Below are 19,712 nucleotides of genomic sequence, written 5' to 3'. Positions count from 1 at the left end.
GCCTGTTGGATGGCAGGCACTCACTCTAAACTGTTCCGTCCTGTTCTTTTGGGTGGTGATGAAACACAGGACCCCTGAGCCCAGGCTATCCTGTCTTTAAGTAGAGTCCTTTCTTTACGAAGAGATAATCAGCTGAGAACTCAAACGCTGATTTAGAAATAATGATTCCCATTCAGTACACACTAAATCAAATGTGTTGGTACTGAAGTCACAGGTTCGGAAAAGCAAACAGCCAGTGAAGCAATAAGGCAAACTGCATTGCCACCATATGCCTTCAGAGCCCGATGCCCTTTGCAAATTGTATTTTGGGAGAGTTCAGATGAACATAAACAAAACTTCCACATGAAGTTAGAGTTTTCCACATAAGTGGCAATATTAAAGAACATATATCAATAATTTTATTAGTGAATGCTTTCCACCTGGTTCCGTTTTTATTTTCTGTGGAGGCAAACCGAAGCACTGTCTTAAGACTTCTTCAACATAATGACATAATCGCTATCACTCCTAGGGTTTAAAGCTAGATATCCTGGTCCTTGTCACCTTAGTCAGTTTCATCATCATCATCTTCTTGGTCTCCAGATTCATCTTCTTCTTCAACCTAAGGGGAAAATACAGATTTGTTCATACACACACAGAATAATACATATGACAAACATATACATGTTAATATAATGTGCTTGTGGACTGTATACAGTTTACCCTGGTTCATTCAAATGCTGATTTCTCTACCCAACCTGGACACTGCATCGTGATGTTTATTCTAAGTATCTCCTGTCTCAAGTTTGTGTAAACATGTCACCATTTGTTTTCTGTATTGCCAATAAAAGCCAACTAGCCAATGCTGAGCAAGACAGAGAAAGAGCAGGAAGGACAGGAGGGATGCACACGGAAAGGACTGGGAAACACCAGGAGGAATGAGCTGGACCTAGGATACGAGTAAAAAGCAAGTATAATGTGGGGAATCTGAATGGGAGGGAGCTATGCTAGCTTGGAGGGTTAGGATGGAGTAATGATTAGACAACCTGTGCTCTAGGCTAATTAAATATATCCTGGTCTCTCTGTGTGGTTATTTGGGTATGTAGCTGGTTAAGGAGTAACAGCTGATTTATTAAAATAATAAGTCAATATTAAATATTAATAATCATTCACAAAATACATTTAAAACAATACTAATAATAGTGTCTGTCATTATAGCACAATCAGATTCCTTGACTTCCTATGTTCAGGGCTCCCTGCCATTTTTAGCATGAATGGGTTATGTTAACCAGTTAACTTTAGTGATAAAGGGCCATACCTTCTATCCAGGAATCTGAACCCACTGTTGTTAAAAACAAATGAGTTCTAAGCTCCAGGTCTTCACATATTGCAAAGAGAATTTGATTTAGCTAAGATGAGCTCACCAAACAGTGAGAAGCACAAGTATGAACACCATGTTCATGACCCGCATTGCTGCTGCCAACACAGGAGCGGCTTTCCCATGCAAATATCCCATTCTTACCGGATGACCGAGATCCTTGAGTTTACTCTTCAGTGACAGGATTTTCTGATCTTGATCGGCCAACAGCACCAAAAGATCATCTTGTTCTTTCTTAGAATCCATAATTTCCACGTCTAACTTGTCTTTCTCAGTTTGCAGGATGGCGATGGTGCTGTTAGAGGAGTCCAGCTGCTTCTTAATGGCTGTTCTCTCCTCAGACAGTGCTTTAACTTCATTCTAGAAGAAAGGTGACAACCAGTGATCTAAAACCAGCGCTCACTTCTAGTGCTCCTAACAGTTTCTGCTAATGGCAAATCACTCTATGTCATGGATTAGGTGTGAAATGTCCTCCACTGGCTCCCTGGGTGCCAGATGTAGGTCACTAGCAGTGGGTCTTGAAGGTGATACGTGTTTCTGGTCTGGCCGGAGCTGTCTTTTCCTTATCTGGCCACGCTTGGCCCCCATACACTCCTGCCACCACAGCTGCGAGCTTCCAGCCTGGGCTGTGATATACATCTCTACTCCTAAGTTATCTCTGTCAGGGTTTTTGGTCACAGGGATGTGAAAGTAACTAACGTATGACAACTGTTCAATCTGAGGTGCATGGTGTGGGAACTGGCTATGCAAGTCTCGGAGCATAAGCCTCTGTCAGCCTACTTAGCAAAGGAAGCCACAGTGAAGAACAGAGCAGAACGCAGAAACCTTAGTTTCACTTAGCCACCCTGCCCAAACCCTGAGAGATAACATTGTACAGAAGACGGTAAGCATAAGAATTAGAACTCAAAACTCAAAGGAAAAAATTCCATTTCAGAGAATTAAATGAAAGAAATTTCAAATAAAACCATAACATTAATTTAAACATAATCCAAAAAGAGTAACTATATACTATCTCCTGTTTTCAAACTTTCCTTCATGATTTATTAATAAATATCACCTGGTCCTTTTCTTCCTGTACTTATTCTGACATGTCTGTTACAGTACTCCTCAGCCCTATGGAGTCTATGTGCTATTCTGTTCTGGAGATATTCTCCTGGCTGGCCTGGAACTCATGACCACCTGTCTCCCCTCTGCCTCAGTGCCCACAATGCCTGGCTATATGGGGTTTTTGTATTAGCCAAAATTGTTGCCCTTATTTTGTTATGATTAAATACTGACGCTGATAAAACTTGCTGGGTGTGGTGGTATGCACATCTTTAATCCAAGCACTCGGGAGGCAGAGGCAGGAGGTTCTCTGTGAGTTTGAGGCCAGCCTGGTCTACAGAGTGAGTTCAAGGACAGCCAGGGGTACACAGAGAAACCCTATCTCAGAAAAAGAGAAAAAAACCCTCACTTACAGTTTTTTTTTTTTTTTTTTTTTTTTAATACAACTAAGGGGCTCAGAGTTTAAATGAAACAAAGTCAGGTTCTCTGGAATTTATTATGTATAATGAATGGCAGTTTTACCAAAACCAACCTTTAAGTCTTTCGTCTCCTGCAGCAAGGCGGACAGCCTTCCTTCCACATCAGTAGTTTTAGCAGCCACCACATTCTCACAGTCTCCTTGTACCGGAACTGATTTTGTCTGAAAGTAGAAATTTGGGGGGAAAAAACCAACAACCAAACTTTTTAAAGTTACAAATTACTCTGTGTGTGTGTGTGTGTATATTTTTTTTTTTTTTTTGAGACAGGGCTTCTCTGTGTAGCCTTGGTTGGTCTGGACTCGCTTTGTAGACCAGGCTGGCCTTGAACGCACAGAGATCTGCCTGCCTCTGCCTCCTGAGTGCTGGGATTACAGCTATGTGCCACCATACCTGGCCTTTCTTACTGTTTTAAAGTTTTATTTCAAATGACAGAATATAAGACTCATGGATTTATGTGAAAACAACAAAATGCTCTGACAGATGAGCTACCCACTGTGGAGCGGCATTAAATCTCATCAGCGTACAAGGAAGGCAAGGCTCAGGACTCAGGACTCAAGACTCAAGATCAGTCCAGAAAAACAAGCACCAGTACAGCAGCTCCAGCAGTACAGTAGGGACTTGCTGTTTGCCTTCCTGTAGCTAAGTCCACAACTGTCACCTCGGGTATTAGTCCAACCCCATGTCATGGCTTGGTGAAATAAGTATTTCAGGTGTTCTATGAATCAAAAAGTGTAGGTACCCACCTTTCTCTATAAAATACCAGAGAGTGGGGCAGTGATGAAACAAGTACCTAAGAATGTGAAAGTGACTTTGGAACAGGGCAATGAATGGAGTTTTGACTGCATACTAGACAAAGCTTAAGCCATTTTGTAGGAGCTACTGATAGAAATATGAACATCAAAGGGAATTCTGAAAAGGCTTATAAAGAAAGTTTTTAACTTTCTGCACATACATGAAGAGAATGTTGGTGTAGAAGTATAAAAGCTAAATGTATTTCTGGTGAGGTCACAGAGGGAAATGGAAAACATATGGCTAAGAATAAAGGAAAGACAAGCCCTGTTACACTGCAGCAAAGACCATGGCTGATTGGGCAGTCTGTCGCTCCGGTATCTGTGTTAGAATGTGTCTGGTAATGTCACATGAGCTGGGCGTGGATTCACAGTTATCACTACACTGGGCATTTTAAGTGGGTAACCTGAATCATGAATACAGCTGACATTCCTAAACAAACAACGACAATGCAGTCTCATTTCTCTCGGCTGTTTACAGAAAATGTAAGAGAAGAGAGAGAAACTTACAAATGAGTAAGTAAAACTAAAGGTTTTGAAATTTTCAGCCTATTCAGATTTCAAATCATGAGAAAGTGTGTTCTGGGAAAACCAGGAGGGGCTTGCATCCCTTTAGTAAGTGAGCACATGTGTGGAAGCAGCCAGCCCGCTCAGCAGAGGCAGATGGAGACGAAGTGCGTGTGCAGGGCTTTCTTGTGCGATGGTTTGGACGTGCACAGGATTTGGATAATTTTATAGCAGCAGGGAAGCTGTCAGCTTGGACACAAAGGGATGGAAATGGGACATTATACCAGTGAAGTAAACTGTTCAGTAACTAAATAAGCAAATCCATACAGTAATACAAAGGAAAGGCAGAACAAAAGGCTACGAGGAAGCCTGTCTTGGAGCTCTGGCTAATGAGTAATAAAGGCTGCGGCGGAGGAACAGACGCAAGAAGACAAGGATGACTCACCAAGACTTCGGCTCTCTGCAGCAGCTCGTGGTTTTCTGCCTGGAGTCTGGTGATCTCAAGAGACTGTGAGCTCAAGTGAGACTTTAATGTTGTCAGTTCCTGAAAACAAGAACAGGAGAGCTATGGCGTGAGCAGCAGTGGTTTCACTAGGGAAATGTCCATTTCTTGACCTTATCCTCAAAAATCACAACTTGCAGGTTTTAAAATGTAATTATTGAGACTTACTCTTGCCGTTAGGCTAAGATGGAGAATTAAACAGTTATTTACTCTGTTGCTCGTGAGCCCCAATGTGTTCTTCCCCTCCCACCCAAGGGAAGAAAGGCAGCCGGCCAAGCACGCAGGCACAGGGATAAGAAAGCAGGGGGAATGAGTGTGGGGACCTTAAGAAGGACGGACACAGGACACTGAAAACACACGTGGGAACCCGAAGGCTAGGCTGACCACAGAGAAAGCAGAGCTGGCACCTGACTCACAAGCAATCTGACTTGCTAGTGCCATTAGCTACCCACAGAAGAACAGGTAAAAATGGGATTTCAACACCAAGGGCTGGCTCCAAGTCTGTCTATGAGATAGTCATTAGATCTCTGCCACATCTCATGCCTGGTGACTCCTGGCTGAAGCCACAGGCTTACTGGCTGAAACTCAAAGCAGGATAGCTCTAGGTCAGAGGCCACTAAACACGGCAGGGCAGTGCTACTGCAAAGATGAAATTGCTAGTTTATACTGTTAAACTTTCTGGTGTCTACTGCCCCCTGAAACTAGGAAAGCCATGGAAATGGTAGCTCCCACCCAGTGATGTTCCCCGCCCCTCAGGACTTATGGCAGTGGTCGGAGACCTAACTGGTGGTGAGGTACAGATACAGGCAAGTGAATAATGCTTCATATGTCTATTGTGTACACATATGTCTTGTCTTTAATTACTTTCTATTGCCAATTATAAAAAAAGTGTGGGCAATATTATTATGGATTATTTTTGTTCTTGTACTTTTTTCATTTTTGTGTGTGTATGTATATATATATGGTGATACGTCTGTGGCGATGATGTTGCCTTGGGGCCTGTGTGAAGGCCAGAAGTTGGCACTGGCCTTCCTCTTGCTCTCTACTTCATTTGTGAGGCAGTTTTTCACTGAGCCTGGAGCTCACTGTTCTGGCTAGACTGGCTGGGAAGCCATCCACAGGACCAAACTGTGACACGTGACAACATGGATGCTGGGGATCCAACTCAAGCTCTCGTGCTTCTGTAGCAAGCCTTCTACTTACTGAGCCACCTCCCTGTCTCTATATAGCATTCTGTATAGTGTACACCTTTAATGCCAGCACTTGGGAGGCAAAGGCAAGGGGATCTCTGAGTTTGAGGCCAGCCTAGTGTACAGAACAAGTTTATAGGGCAGCCAGGGATACATGGAGAGACCCTATCTCAAAACAACAACAAAACCAACCCCCACCTGGCCCCCCCACTCATGCACTCAACCCCCCTACCCCCTCACTCCTACAGATGCATGCACTCAACCCCCATTTGCACTCATGCAGGTAAAACATTCAAGCACATAAGAGTAGAGAAATCTCCAACAAGTTTAAGATGTACAGACACTAGTGACATAGGCTCAGTGTGGACACGTCTCTCAGTCGTGAGTGAGGCTGCTGAGTACTGGAGGAGACAGTAGCTAGCACAGCTGCACAGTTTGGTTTCTAATTATTTCTCTTGTCAAATAACCATACATTGCTTTTTAAAACAGAAAGGAGGAAGGATGGACACAGAAGAGAAAGAAGGAAGGAAACTTAGAAACAAGCAGCCAGGCTAGCAAGATGGCTCAGTGGGTAACTACCTGAATGCAATCCTAGGACCCACATGGTAGAGGTAGAGCCAACTCCCTGAGCTGCCCTCTGATTTCCAGCTGTGCGCTTTCCAACATAAGCTGTGCCCACACACACAGTTACAGCACAAAATAAATAGTGAATAAATGTAAAACATTTAAAACAAACCAACACTAGACAAAACAACATCAGTGTCAAGGCAAGCACAGCATCTGGATGTTCAAAGCTTGTCTTCCTTACTGCACTCTGTTGTTCCGGACACGGAGCTCTAGAGTAGTCAACTGCAAGGTCATTCTACAGGGGCAGAGACAAGACCAGACAGAATCGGCTCACGCTGGACATTACCTGCTTTAACTCTGCAACCTGCTCGGGATCTGTGGGTGAAGCTGTTGCTGAAGCCTGTTGGTTCATGCCAGACGCTTGCGAAGATTTCTACAATTAGCATAGAAATAAACTATGAAATAAACTAGCCATAGGAAAAAAGGGAGTCAAAGCAGAGGTGCACTTGCAGCAGGATGCTACCGGAGCTCCCCAGGGACTTCACACTCTAATGTTTATATTAAGATTCTATTCTACACAGTGCTGACTACCCACAGCTTTAGAAGCTACACTCATACCAAGTGATTCATCAAATCTAAGCATGAACCTGAACTTGTAAGGATCAAGAACACAAAGACAGATATTTACTGAACTACTTACACATTAAAAAACCATCTCATTTTAAGTGTGAGAAACCAGGGAGATGGCTCAGTGTGTAATATGATTTGTATGTATGTAATATGATTCAAGTATGTATGCAATATGGTTGAAGCCTGGCAATATGATTTTGATTCCTGAGACCCACATAGTCAAAGGAAACAATCAACTCCTGAAAACTGTCCTTTGACCTCCACTCTGTGGCTTAAGTGCCCATGTCTACATAACACACACACACACACACACACACACACACACACACACACACACACACACACACACACACACTCTGCAACAAAACAAAAACAATCTCTAAACCACATCACCACTATTTTTTAAATAAATAATCCCCCTCATTTAAGGAAAAATAAAAATAGAGCCAGGCGTGGTGGCGTACGCCTTTAATCCCAGAACTCGGGAGGCAGAGGCAGGTGGATCACTGTGAGTTCGAGGCCAGCCTGGCTTACAAAGCAAGTCCACGACAGCCAAGGCAACACAGAGAAACCCTGTCTCAAAAAACAAAACAAAAAAGAAAAATAGATAAAAAGCAAGCTGAGCATGGTGGCTCAAGCCTTTAATCCGAGCAGAAGTAGCAGGTCCATTCTGGTCTACACAGCAAGTTCCAGGAGAACCAGGGCTCCATAGAGAGACCCTGTCTCAAGAGGAAAAAATAAGGAAACGAGCTGGTACAGTCACACTGGTTTTTAATCCAAGCACTGAGGAGGCAGAGGCAGGAGATCTCTGTGAGCTCAGGAGTAGCATGGTCTACATGGTGAGTTTAGAGGCATCGGGCCACGCATGGGGGCGCACACCTGTGATCCCCCACTTGAAGGTGAAGGCGGGAGAATCAGGATCTCAAGATCACAGAGATGGCTGAGACTGTCAAACAAACAAACAAAAACAAAACAAAAACCAAAACAAAACCACAGCTGGCTATGGTGGTACAAAGCTTTCATCCAGCTCTCAGAATCTGTGAGTTCAAGGCCAGCCTGGTCTACATAATGAGTTGCAGGCCAGCCAGAGCTACACAGCGAAACCCTGTCTTAAAACAAAACAAACAAACCCAGAAAAACAATCAAGCAATATGATGAGAATTTCTCTTGATCGCTTATTTACATTTAACATTTCCTTACCAAGTTTTCGATCAAAGAGTCTTTTTCGGCTAGCTGGCTTTGCAAGAGCTCCTGATGACTTTTTAATTCTTCAATCTCTTCTCTCAGCCTACTGATTTCTTCTGGCTGAATGCCGTTCACCTGAGTCCCATCACCATGAGAACCTTGATGGTGATTGTCTTTTCCTAGCAAACATGTACAACATTGGGAAAGCTGGCATGAGTCAAGCTCTCCATCTTCCGGATCACACGAGACTCTATGAATGCCCCCTTAGCCTGAGAAACTGGCAAAGCCCTGGCAGAGGGCGCTATCTGACTCAGGAAGCTCTTGGTTTTGTGATCTTTGACTAAGAATTACAGTAGGTTTAATTCCAGTTCTGACAATAAACATTAAGTCAAATCCATTTAAATATAGAAATTTTTGTTTCTAAAAATGTTATTCATCTTCACAGAAATAAACTTACTCATCACAAGGCCCTGCAAGAGGACGCTCTCTGTGAACATGTGAGGGCTGCTAGTGTGGCTGACTGTGAGTACCACCCTCACACAGAATCTACGGGTGGAGCCCCAGCACCACCAAGAAATTAAGTGACAGGAATTTGAATTCTTTTTTCTCCTTCCTGGTGTCCAGCGTATGAGGATATAACCCCAGGCGGAAGGCTGCAGGCACCAAACACATGATGGCTAGAGGGCGGAGCCCTCTTCTTCTGCCTCTGTACATAAGAGGGAACAAGCCTGCATGCCCGGTCCGCGCCAAGAAAGGGGGGGTTTACAAGGTCAAGCCCAGACCCCAACAGCACCTAAATGCCCACACACAACACAGGCAATTACGACTTCTGGGAAAACCACTCCTATCTGCCTGGGACTGAACTAGACTTTGATATATCTATTATCTCATTTAATTTCCGATGACATGAATGCCATTACTTCAGTTTTGGAATTGAAGCAATTGAAATACAGTATCAGTCAATCTCAAATGACCTGTGGGATTGCTCACCCGGGGAACTTGTAATAATGTCAGAGAGTGTGTCACCAGGGTCAACACTCCCTGGATCAGGCAATCAAGCAGGAAGCATGGACACTGGTTTTCATATTGAAAAGATCTGGTCTTAGCTACTCTTAATTACAAACTATCCTGCATTAAGTTCTAACTTAAAGTGTGTCACAGTGATCATGGCTGGAGAACACACAGTCCCCAGAGACTCTGTCTGTGCAGCTCCTGGGGACAGAGTGACCTAGACACGCACCAAGCTGAACTTTGAGAAGATTGTACTGATCCTTGTGCTGCTGAATCTGCGACGCCTGCTGGGTGACTGCTGTCTGCAGCTGCTCGTTCTGACATTTCAATGTGGAAACCTGCTGTTTCAGCTCCTCCAGCTGTAGGTCCTGTGAAACAGACATCACTCAGACACTCCTATTTCACCCACTAGGCAGACAAATAACATACACAGGCCTTTTCCAAGACCAGTTTGTTAAAACACTCAACATTTCCAAAGTCAACACTAGGCATCAGGACCTGAACGTGTGCGCAAAGCCACTCATGTAGTGCTTCAAGCACATGCTGCTCAATACCTCGGCACAGCCTGCCATCTTACTCATTTGGGGGCCATGACACCATGTAAGAAATGTATACCAAGGCTGGGTGTGGCGGCGCACGCCTTTAATCTAATCCTAGCACTTGGGAAGCAGAGGTCAGCCTGGTCTACAAAGTGAGTCCAGGGCAGCCAGGGCTAAACAAAGAAACCCTGTCTCAAACAAAAATAAAAACAAAATGTATACCAAACTACCTAAGAAACTTGGTAAATGAAGACACACATATGCATCTATGTTATTTAAACTTATTATTTACTTGTTTATATGTGTGTGGGTATACATATGGGAGTGAGAGGAGTAGTGGTAGGAGGTGGCTCTGCCTTTCCAGCTTCAGAAGGACCGGATACCCCGGCCTCCACGGACATCTGCACTCATGTGCACATAACCATACACAGATACAGTCACATAATTAAAAGTAATAAAAATACATTTTTAAAAATTGGGGCCACAAGCAAGCTCTAGTATATTTTCCATGCTTGTCATAGTCAGTTCATATATAAATTTAGAACATTTAGATATCTTACTAATTGTCCATACTACTATCTAGCTTTCACAATCATAATTTTAAAAATGATTTGTGGATGTGCGTGTGTGCATGCGTGTGTGCGTGTGTTTTCTGTGTGTGGAGGCCAAAAGAAGGCCCTGGGTGTTCCTCTATCACACTTCGCCTATTTCTTTGAGGCAGAATCTTTCCCTGAACCTATATGGCTTATGTTTTCTTGGCTAGGCTGAAAGGCAGCAGCAAGTCCCAGTAATCCCCCTGTCTCTGTTCTGCTCAAAGCTGTGGTTACAGGAGCACTGGGCACCTAGTCTGCTGTGTGGGTGCTGAGATCCCAACTCAGGTATTTATGAGTTATCTTTTCAGCCATTTAGCCATAATTATTAATGCTCACTTAGTACCTGATCAAGTAGATATAATATAAATTATTTTAAATGTTTTCAACACTAAAGTGAATTTCTACTTTTCAATGATAAATGTTATTACATTAACATATTTGTTCATTAAATGGTTTTTCTTGAGTTTTGGAGAATTTCTTAGGATGAATTTTCAAATGTCATTCAAAGGATATAAACATTTTAATAGATGTTTATTGCTGACAGGATTTAACTGGTGAGAATGTAAAAATTAACATTTTATAAATAAGTCAGTAATTAGGTGGTCAGAACACTTTCCTTTTTCTAAATCAACTGTATTTATCAGACCCAAATGTAAGCTACATACCACATTCCCAAAATACCACATTCATAAACTAAAAATGATTATTTGAACCAAGACATAGATTAAAAATCCGTAATGGGGCCAGGCATGGTGGTGCACATCTTTGATCCCAGAATTTGGGAGGCAGATGGAGGTGGATCTTGTGAGTTCGAGGCCAACCTGGTCTACAAAGTGAGTGTAGACAGCCAAGCCTACACAGAGAAACTCTGTCTCGAAAAAACAAACCAAACCAAACATACAAACAAATGAAAAATCGTAATGGGCAGTTTGATGACTCAATTTTTGAGCAAAGATTTATTTTAGTTTATGGATTAGGCTGAACATTGAAGCTAAGAGCAAACATTAAGAATACAATTATATTTTAACTCGCAAAACTTCAATCTCAATAGTATATATTGTGAGGCTAAAAAAAATACCATACAGTTAAGAAGATAAACCTACCCCCCGTGGGCTGTTTACATTTCTTTTATGACATCAGCAATCTAATTTTTCAGATAATACTATAATCCTCTGCAAAATTCTAACATGGTCTATCTCATGGTGAGCAATACAATGTAAGTAAAGGACGGTGACGAGCATCATGAAAGGAAAATGAAGTTCTGATCTAACTCAGCCCCCATGCTATGGAACTGCCTGTGAACATGGTCATACTCAGGCGCCCACGACAGAGATCAGGGGACCACACTTGATCCTTTCTGCACCTAACACCTGCAGAGAAACATTACCAAATCCTGCTAAGTTTTATCTTCAGTTTCCACATGTCTCAAATCTGTCCCTGCCGCACTACACAGTATGATCTTTACGCTGTCTCTAATGCACACACAATTGAATTGAGAGATGCTGGGAAAACTCATTAATTCCCCGTTTATTCTAAACTGAATATAGTTACAACTTGTAGGGATGCTGTGAAGAAATAAAATAGTAATTAAAAGATACTGAGTTCAGAGAACCCGACAAACACATAAGGTGGTCACTCTCATCAGCACTGTCACCAACATCCTCCCCAGCTGACCCCACAACAACCTCCTTCCTGGCCTCCCTCCCCATCAAATGTCTCCTTCACACAGCCAGGAGCTGCTCTGGCACAGGCCAACTATGGCAGACTTTCTGTGCTCTGTGTCATCTCCTGCCACTAGCTCTCTTTCTTTTTTGGGGGCACGGGGGGCTTGAGGCAGGGTTGCTCTGTGTAGCCTTGACTATCCTAGACTAACTTTGTAGACCAGGCTGGCCTCAAACTCACAGCGATCCGCCTGCCTCTGCCTCCCGAGTGCTGGGATTAAAGGCGTGTGCCACCACGCCCGGCCCACCACTAGCTCTCTTATGGAGAGTTTGGTCCTAGGTTCTCTCAGAGCTCAGGGTGTTGCTACACCTTAGATTAGCTCTAGCACTAGGCTTGATACACTATAACATATCTATTTGTCTCACCCTGAAACCAACAAGAGACTCCGTTTGATCCATGTTTTAATCTATAACATCCCACAGTGCCTAGCACCCAGTAAACAATTTAATAAACAGAAGCTTTTGGAAATAATGAAGATTTCTTTCTTTATCCCTCTCCCATTTGAAATGCCAAGAAGCAGCCCTCCGTCAAGCAGGGTTGCTGCCAGTCAGCAGAGGACACCCGGTTGGTACTTACTTGCTCACGGATCATATTCTTATAGTGAGTCACAATGCTATCATGCTGTTCTAAGGTTTTCTTTACCTCTTCCTCTTTCTTATCTTCTTCACTGGACTTATAAATAGCCTTGGTAATAACACCTGAAAAAGAAAAGGTACTTAAATTCTAGAATGAATGGTTTTCATGAGGTTCAACAGACTGAATACAGGGTGTAAATGTTCTTTTTCCCTCAGATGAAGGCATGAGATGAGAGCAGCACCTAAGCTGTGTGAATACACGGCTGGGGCTGAGCTCAGAGCGCTTCTATCTAACCATCGCTACAGGCCTGGACCTTGAAGGCTTCAGCTTCCAGCCTCTGTCTGCTAACCTAGGCCTACAATGTTTTTAGCTTCCTGAGAGTCACTGCTGGACAAGCTTACCCTTTCTAGTTCTTTCTGAACTCTGGATGGCTGGTTTAACTCAGCTGTTCTGGCTCAAAACTATTCTCCAACTAACTTATTCAAACTGGCTTCTCACTGAACTGCTCTGCTTGCAAAAACTGCCTCTGAACAGCACTGACTGCACTAACTGACTGGAACTGAACGGAACTGCACAAATGCAACTGCATTCAGCTGAACTGAACTCTCTCTCCCTGCATTGTTCCTAAGTGGCTTCTCTTTCCTGTCTGTCCTTGTGAGAGTTGAGTGCATCCTATCTGTGACTCATTCTGCAAATCTTTTTCTGATCCACCAATTTGTCTGTCCCCGATTAGATGTCACTATTTGGAATTAAAAGTGTGTACTCACGGCATGTCTGTACTCCAGCAGGATCACACATCTTTGCATGTGATCCTTGTCAGAGTAGCCATGTTGCTAGATTAAAATTCCTCTACAATATGGCTTCACATGTGTGAAGTACATGCTCTGCCACCCACCTGTTATATCCCTAGCTTGATTTTAAGCATTATAAACATGACTTAATTTTTAAGTAAGTCACGAGTAAAAAATAGCCTAACTCCTGACAGTCATGCAATACTCTTTCTAATCTTAGAGAATCCAAACTCTTTCCATGTGCTGCAGATGAATTTCCTGGTTTATCACTCATCTGCATCCAGAAACACACACACACACACACACACACACACACGGGCACACACACACGGGCACACACACACACACACACGGGCACACACACGGGCACATGCACAATGACTTTGGAACAGTACAAACCTTCACATCTTACCTTCAAGCTCTTTCACCAGCTTGGTAAACTCATGATCAAATATCATGTACTCTGGACCCGGGAAGTTTGGCTGGGGTTTCTGAGATGCTCTGGAATATAACTCATGTTTGCTAATAAATCCTAGTTTCTCTATGAAATTCTCTTTGCCAATCCTCTTCTCTATTAGTTGCTTTAATTTCTCTCTACATAGATAAACATATGAGATGCTTTAAAAAATTGCAAAGTCATAAACTTGTTTTACTTATACTTTAGCAAAACACTGTCTCTGGATGACTGGGGAGCTGTTCTGCCCTTACTTACTTCGTGTAGTTTTCCAGTGAGTTATCACTGAAGTAAATTGAAATGCCCAAAAGAAGGGCACATAAGCCTTGGACCAACTGCTCTTCCTCTCCAAGATTCTCTGCAATTTGTCCTGTAAGCTGACATCTTTGTTAAGGAGTTGAATGATTATAGTATATAGGATATTTTATTTTTTAATCTGAATTTAACATAAATCTTATGTAAGATTTTCTATAAGAAATTCTATATCTATTTGAAGCCAGCATAGCATAACCTGCCCTGCCCCACACACAATTTAAGCATGTAGAATTACATATTCACAGTATTTTCAACCAAAGTTGAAAAGCATGTTACATGTATGACACCCAAACATAAAGGATACGAATGGAACGTTGGCTGAGTTGTGAAGAAAATGTGTCACTGCTATGGGACAATTGCTTAGCCAGGTACAGAGCAACATTAACAACCCAACTCTTGTCTGTATTTTGCTTCCCTGCAATAGACAAGTTGACAAAAAGCACTTGTATTTACTCTTTTTCAAACTCAAAGGTAGCCTAGGATCCGTTCTCTTTTGTGTTAAGACTTAAGCATCATGAAATATTTAAGAAAGCCAGACTTTAAAAACTGAACTAAAAAATACATTTTATGTCTACCACAAGCTGCACTTTCCCAAATGAGCACAGTGCAGAAATAGAATTGGTTCCTATGCACCAACACAAGTGCTTACTCAAAATACCAGTGGTGGCTGGGCTGGGCAAACAGGCCAGCTGAAACAGTGCTTGTCTAACATGCATGAAGCCCTGGGCTCCATCCTCAGCACTGAACAACACCAGTGAGGTGGTGCACTCCTGGAGCCATAGCACTTGGGAGATGAGAGTCAGAACTATAAAGTCATCCTTCAGAGGGGTCAAGCCAGCTTGAGCTATACGAGAACCTGTATAAATAAATAAATAGTGGTAGGAAAAGATACTAAGAAAAAAAAAAACTATAGTGTGGGAGCTTTAAAAGCCTAAGTCCAAGACATATTAAAAATAAATGACACATAAAGTTGAGTGGGTAGGGAGGTGGAAGGATCTGGGAGAAGTTGGGGTAGGAAAAACATGATCAAAATATACTGTATAAAAATTTTAATTTGAGGGAATATCCAGAAACAGATTTGTACAAAGGAGAAGTTTAGCGTGTGGAAAAGGTAACAAACAACCACCAGTGTGCTGCAGATAGACTTCACACTGGGGCAGCTAGATAGCTGCCTAGAAAAAAAATCAGCGGGGGCTGCCAAGATGGTGCAGCAGGTAAAAATGCGTGCTGCCATGCCTGGTAACTTAAGTTCACGCATGGCCCAGAATCCACAGTAGAAAGAGAGGATTGATTCCCAAAGGTTGTCCTCTGACCTCCGCACCCACACTGTGTCATGTGTGCTGAAGTAGGAAGGCAGACACGCATGCGCACACAGACGACAGCGAGCATGAAGATAAATAGAGCTTTAAAAGATCAATGGATCTGCTTCACATACAATCTGTTAAAAAAGCGGGAGAGTGAAAACACTCATAGAAACGCTGACTGGAACTTACGGCTGAGTACCCTGGAGCCCTTAAAGATGGCCTTTCCAAGAATGGCTTACTTATAAAGTACAAACATCAAAGACTGATTTTAAAAAATCTAGAACAAGGGCTGGAGAAATGGCTCAAGGTTAAGAGCACTTGTCAAAACCAAAAATGACATGCAATGACATGTAAGCCATAACAAAGGACAATAGTTAAAGGTCCTTGATGTGAGCAGAGATTAGAAAATGCAAAGCAAGCACACACCTCTTGACAGAGCCTACAACCATGTGAAACGTGGAGGGGATTTAAAGACAAGAGGAGGCTGGAGACATCACTCAGGGCATTCTGAGGGTTCTGTCTGTAGAAACCACAGGTTGAAAGCATGAAAAAAAAGCCATAAATACAGATATACATTTAAATTTTTTGCTTCTTATGAGAAAGAGGGCGGAAAGGGAGAGAGGGATGGGTGAGAGCCCAAGCGAGCACACATGTACACACGTGACAGATGTGTATGTAGGATGTTAGGTATCTCCCTCTTTCTCCACTTTATTTATTTATTTATTTATTTATTTATGTCAGTCAAGGGAACCTCTCACTGTAGCTGGAGCTCACCTTTTTGGCTAGACTGGTTGGCTAGCAAGTCCCTCAGTGTTGGCTCACAGGCGCACACCACATACCTAGCTTTTATGTGGGCACTAGGGATCAAAGCATAGGCCCCATGCTTGTGAGGCAGGCACTTTACTCACTGAGCCACCTCAGCAGCCCTTTTTGTTTTTCCTCCAGTCTGTCTGTCTGTCTGTCTGTCTGAGACAGGGTCTTGATGTGCATCTCTGGCTGGCCTGGACTCACTCTTTACACCAGGCTGGCCTCACACGCAGTCATCCTCCTGAGTCTGCCTCCAAAGTGCAGGGATTACAGGTGTGTAATCACGCTCAGGTACCAATAAAACATCTGAAGTTAACACAAATGATCTTTAATATCAGCTATTATGCTCTCTCAAGCACATTTTCTAAACAGAAGTCCTTCTCACCCCTACTACATTAATTCAGGCTGAGTATCTTTGTATGTTTATGTAAACAAAAAGGTAGCATTTAAAACCTTTAAGATTTTTGCGTGGAAATAAGGTTACAGAAATTGGACATAGTAGGTCTTCATATAATCCTAGCACTGGGGAGGTAGAGGCAAGAAAGTCAGGCATTCAAGGCCAACCTCAGCCGCGAAGTGAGTTCAAGGCCAGCTTGGCTTACATGAGACTCTGTCTCAAAACCACTGAAAACAAGCACTTCTCTGTCTTATGATCAGACTCAGTTTAGCAGTGGCTTCTAAGAACAAAGAATAGGAGTACTGATGAAATTCTTGAAATTATAAAAATCTTTACAATTTGTTATGAGTGGTTAAAAAAGAAGCCAATCAATTGAAACCATGCTGTCTGTCTTGTCAGTGATGACATTTATACCTAAAAGCACATCCTAATGTAAAAAATTCTGGGGCTGGAGGTTGTGGCTCACTGAGACAGCACCTGCCTAGCACACACAGAGCCCTGAATTTGATCCCCAGAACCGTATAGGAAAACAAACAAACAAACAAACAAACACTGCTGGCAGAAGTTGCCAAGTATGTGTGTGTGTGAATTATAAGTGTATGCCAAGTCACAGTCATACATGAACGTGTAATTACTGACTGGACCTCACTTACTACTACCCACATGCACTGTACAACTGAAATGTATGACTAGACAAGGACAGTAAGACTTTGAATTTTTTGTTAAACACTTTGTCAAAAGAAAAACTAAACCAAAGTGAGCCTAAATAACACCTCCCCCCCAACATAATGAAACCAATACGGTAGTTGTAGCATACAGATTATACTCTGAATAATCCATAAGACTTCATTTAAAATCATTACAATTACAAAATTTTTACTATAGTACATTTAAAATAATGTAAGTAATAGAAAGTCACACCTTCCTCCTTCACATACTGATTAAAAGACAGACTTTTATCACTAAACTTGGCTTTACGTTGTTTTTAAGGTAAATGGAGAAACAAGCTTGGGGGAAACAACACAAAGAACCAAAACTGAGGCGTCTGAGGACAGTGCAAGCACCCCGGAGGAGCCCAGGCCCACAGGGTTAGTTGTTTCCCAGAGTCCTTAGCAACCAGTCCAAGAGTGAATGAGGACACTGGAGAGCCACCTGTGACAGACACACTTGCCAACATGTGTGAGTAGAACAGAACTTCAAACAAGCTGTTAAAAACCAACTGCAAAACCCAAAACAAGGAAGAAGCCTGTCAGAGGAAAAGGCCTCAACTTATCAGTGTACATACCCGTCTGTCGATCTTATCACCCTGCAAATTATACATCAAACATTATTCATAAACATTGCTTTAAACCATCTAAGTCCAGAAAAAACAAAACAAAACAAAAAAACCCAAGCCCTCAAATATGCTCTTAGTCTTTGCAAATCTAAGCCAACATTTAGTGAGAGTGAAGGTCTCCTCAGCTATATAAATGGCCCACGAAGGCTAACTGTATAGCCTTGTGATTACTTCCAGCGGCTTAGACGCTGCTACCTTAGGCTTTCACATTACATCATCATCACAGGTACAAACCTAAGGTGTAGCAGTGGCAATGGTGGGCAGGGAGTTTTCACAACAGACAGGAACAGGAGACCATCGAGCATTAAGTAAATATTTGAACCATTTAGTATCATTTTTTTTAATCATTAAGAGACAAGTGGTAAATTGGCAAGTCAAGTAAACCAATTTAAACATCATTCAATCTTCTTCCTATTATAGTTATTTTTAAAGATTTCACTTATAACTTCTATGAACAATAGAAGTTATTAATTTATTACTTTAATTAAAAGGCTCAAAAAAGGCCTGGGAACTAGGGGTGCAGCTCAGTGGTGGAAGGTGTTTAGTAAGCACGAAGAGTCCAATGCCCAGCAGCAACGCCGACAATAGTAAGTTCACAACAGAGAAGGTGCAATGGTGTGGTGAATAAAAACAGTAAAGGCCACAACACAGTGCTGGGGGCTCAGGCAGGCAGGCCTTCCTCTGCTCAGGAAGGACAACAGTGGGTTTACCCATGGTTCAGTCTTCTTCAGGACTCTGGCTCTAAAGGGTGCTAAAGCATGGCTTTCAGTGTTGAGAAGAAGGGCTAAGTGCAGGTGGGCAGACCGTGGCGTAGGAGATGTGCCCAGCGCCTTGGCAGCTGTTCTTTACTTGCTCTCAGGAAGGAGCTGAAGGAACACACATTCCTAGTTACTTCCGTCCTGGTCCTGGGGGCACGTGAGGACTCAGGCACTGAAGTGTATGCCACACGTGCTGTCTATTTACTAGACTGCTAGCGTTTGTTTCGGGATGACCAAGAGCTTCAGGAGAAAAGAGGAAGGCACATAACTATGAATTGCATCGTTTTACTTTTTCTCCTCAAATGACCCAAATCCAGTTACTGGGAATGACAAGGAAGAGCCCTGGATAATTTCAGAAGAAGGTAAGACTTGAAATATGCCTGTGCGGAGAACTTGTGTTTTATCGTAATAAGGTCCTTATAACTATTTGGCAGAATGACTCCTATAAAAATAGTTACTGCTTCCTCTCCACTGAAAAACGTTGACTTCAGTGAAGCAGTAAGACAGCATGTGCTTCCTTTCCCTCTCTGCCTGACTCTTCCGAGGGCTCCCGGCCTGTGTCACTGATGCTTACCCATCAGGAGCCTCGGTGGCCCTTACCTGGGAAAGGATGTTGGTGCACTGCTGCAGCAGGGACACGGGTGGGTTGCCGATGCTTGTGGCCAGCTGGACCCTGAGCAGCTGCTCCTTCTGGGCGGCATTCCCTTGCAGAGCGTAGGCAAGGGCCACAGCAGCACACCAGTTTGAAAGGGAGTCCGTAGAAAACAACCCTCCGCAGAGCAGCTGCCCCGCTGACATTGAGTTACCTGTTGCTGCAAGCAGATGGAAATGTTAGATGCTGACTGCGTGGAATAGCCCAAACT

At 42.9% G+C, this 19,712-nt stretch overlaps 1 protein-coding gene and 1 non-coding gene across 2 annotated transcripts in view; both read right to left on the bottom strand.

Moving 5' to 3' along the window:
• Positions 1-272: 272 nt before the first annotated feature.
• Uso1 (USO1 vesicle transport factor) overlaps positions 273-19,712 on the bottom strand; it is a 61,811-nt gene continuing 42,371 nt past the window's right edge. Inside the window, exons 13-25 of the mRNA XM_051170524.1 lie at positions 19,450-19,661; positions 18,041-18,061; positions 14,552-14,662; positions 14,191-14,309; positions 13,891-14,072; positions 12,688-12,809; positions 9,487-9,625; positions 8,262-8,425; positions 6,778-6,864; positions 4,618-4,716; positions 2,931-3,038; positions 1,499-1,714; positions 273-598 (exon numbers count right to left, since the gene is read on the bottom strand). Of these exons, the coding sequence (XP_051026481.1) occupies positions 542-598; positions 1,499-1,714; positions 2,931-3,038; positions 4,618-4,716; positions 6,778-6,864; positions 8,262-8,425; positions 9,487-9,625; positions 12,688-12,809; positions 13,891-14,072; positions 14,191-14,309; positions 14,552-14,662; positions 18,041-18,061; positions 19,450-19,661 (1,637 nt within the window). The 3' untranslated portion in view covers positions 273-541. The remainder of the gene's footprint in view (positions 599-1,498; positions 1,715-2,930; positions 3,039-4,617; positions 4,717-6,777; positions 6,865-8,261; positions 8,426-9,486; positions 9,626-12,687; positions 12,810-13,890; positions 14,073-14,190; positions 14,310-14,551; positions 14,663-18,040; positions 18,062-19,449; positions 19,662-19,712) is intronic.
• Positions 8,861-9,006, bottom strand: LOC127211114 (small nucleolar RNA SNORA57). Its single transcript, XR_007833391.1, has one exon. It is a non-coding gene; the product is annotated as a small nucleolar RNA SNORA57 (small nucleolar RNA).

Source organism: Acomys russatus, chromosome 28, assembly GCF_903995435.1.
Source record: "Acomys russatus chromosome 28, mAcoRus1.1, whole genome shotgun sequence".
Taxonomy (NCBI): domain Eukaryota; kingdom Metazoa; phylum Chordata; class Mammalia; order Rodentia; family Muridae; genus Acomys; species Acomys russatus.
This window is presented reverse-complemented; position numbering and strand designations above follow the sequence as displayed.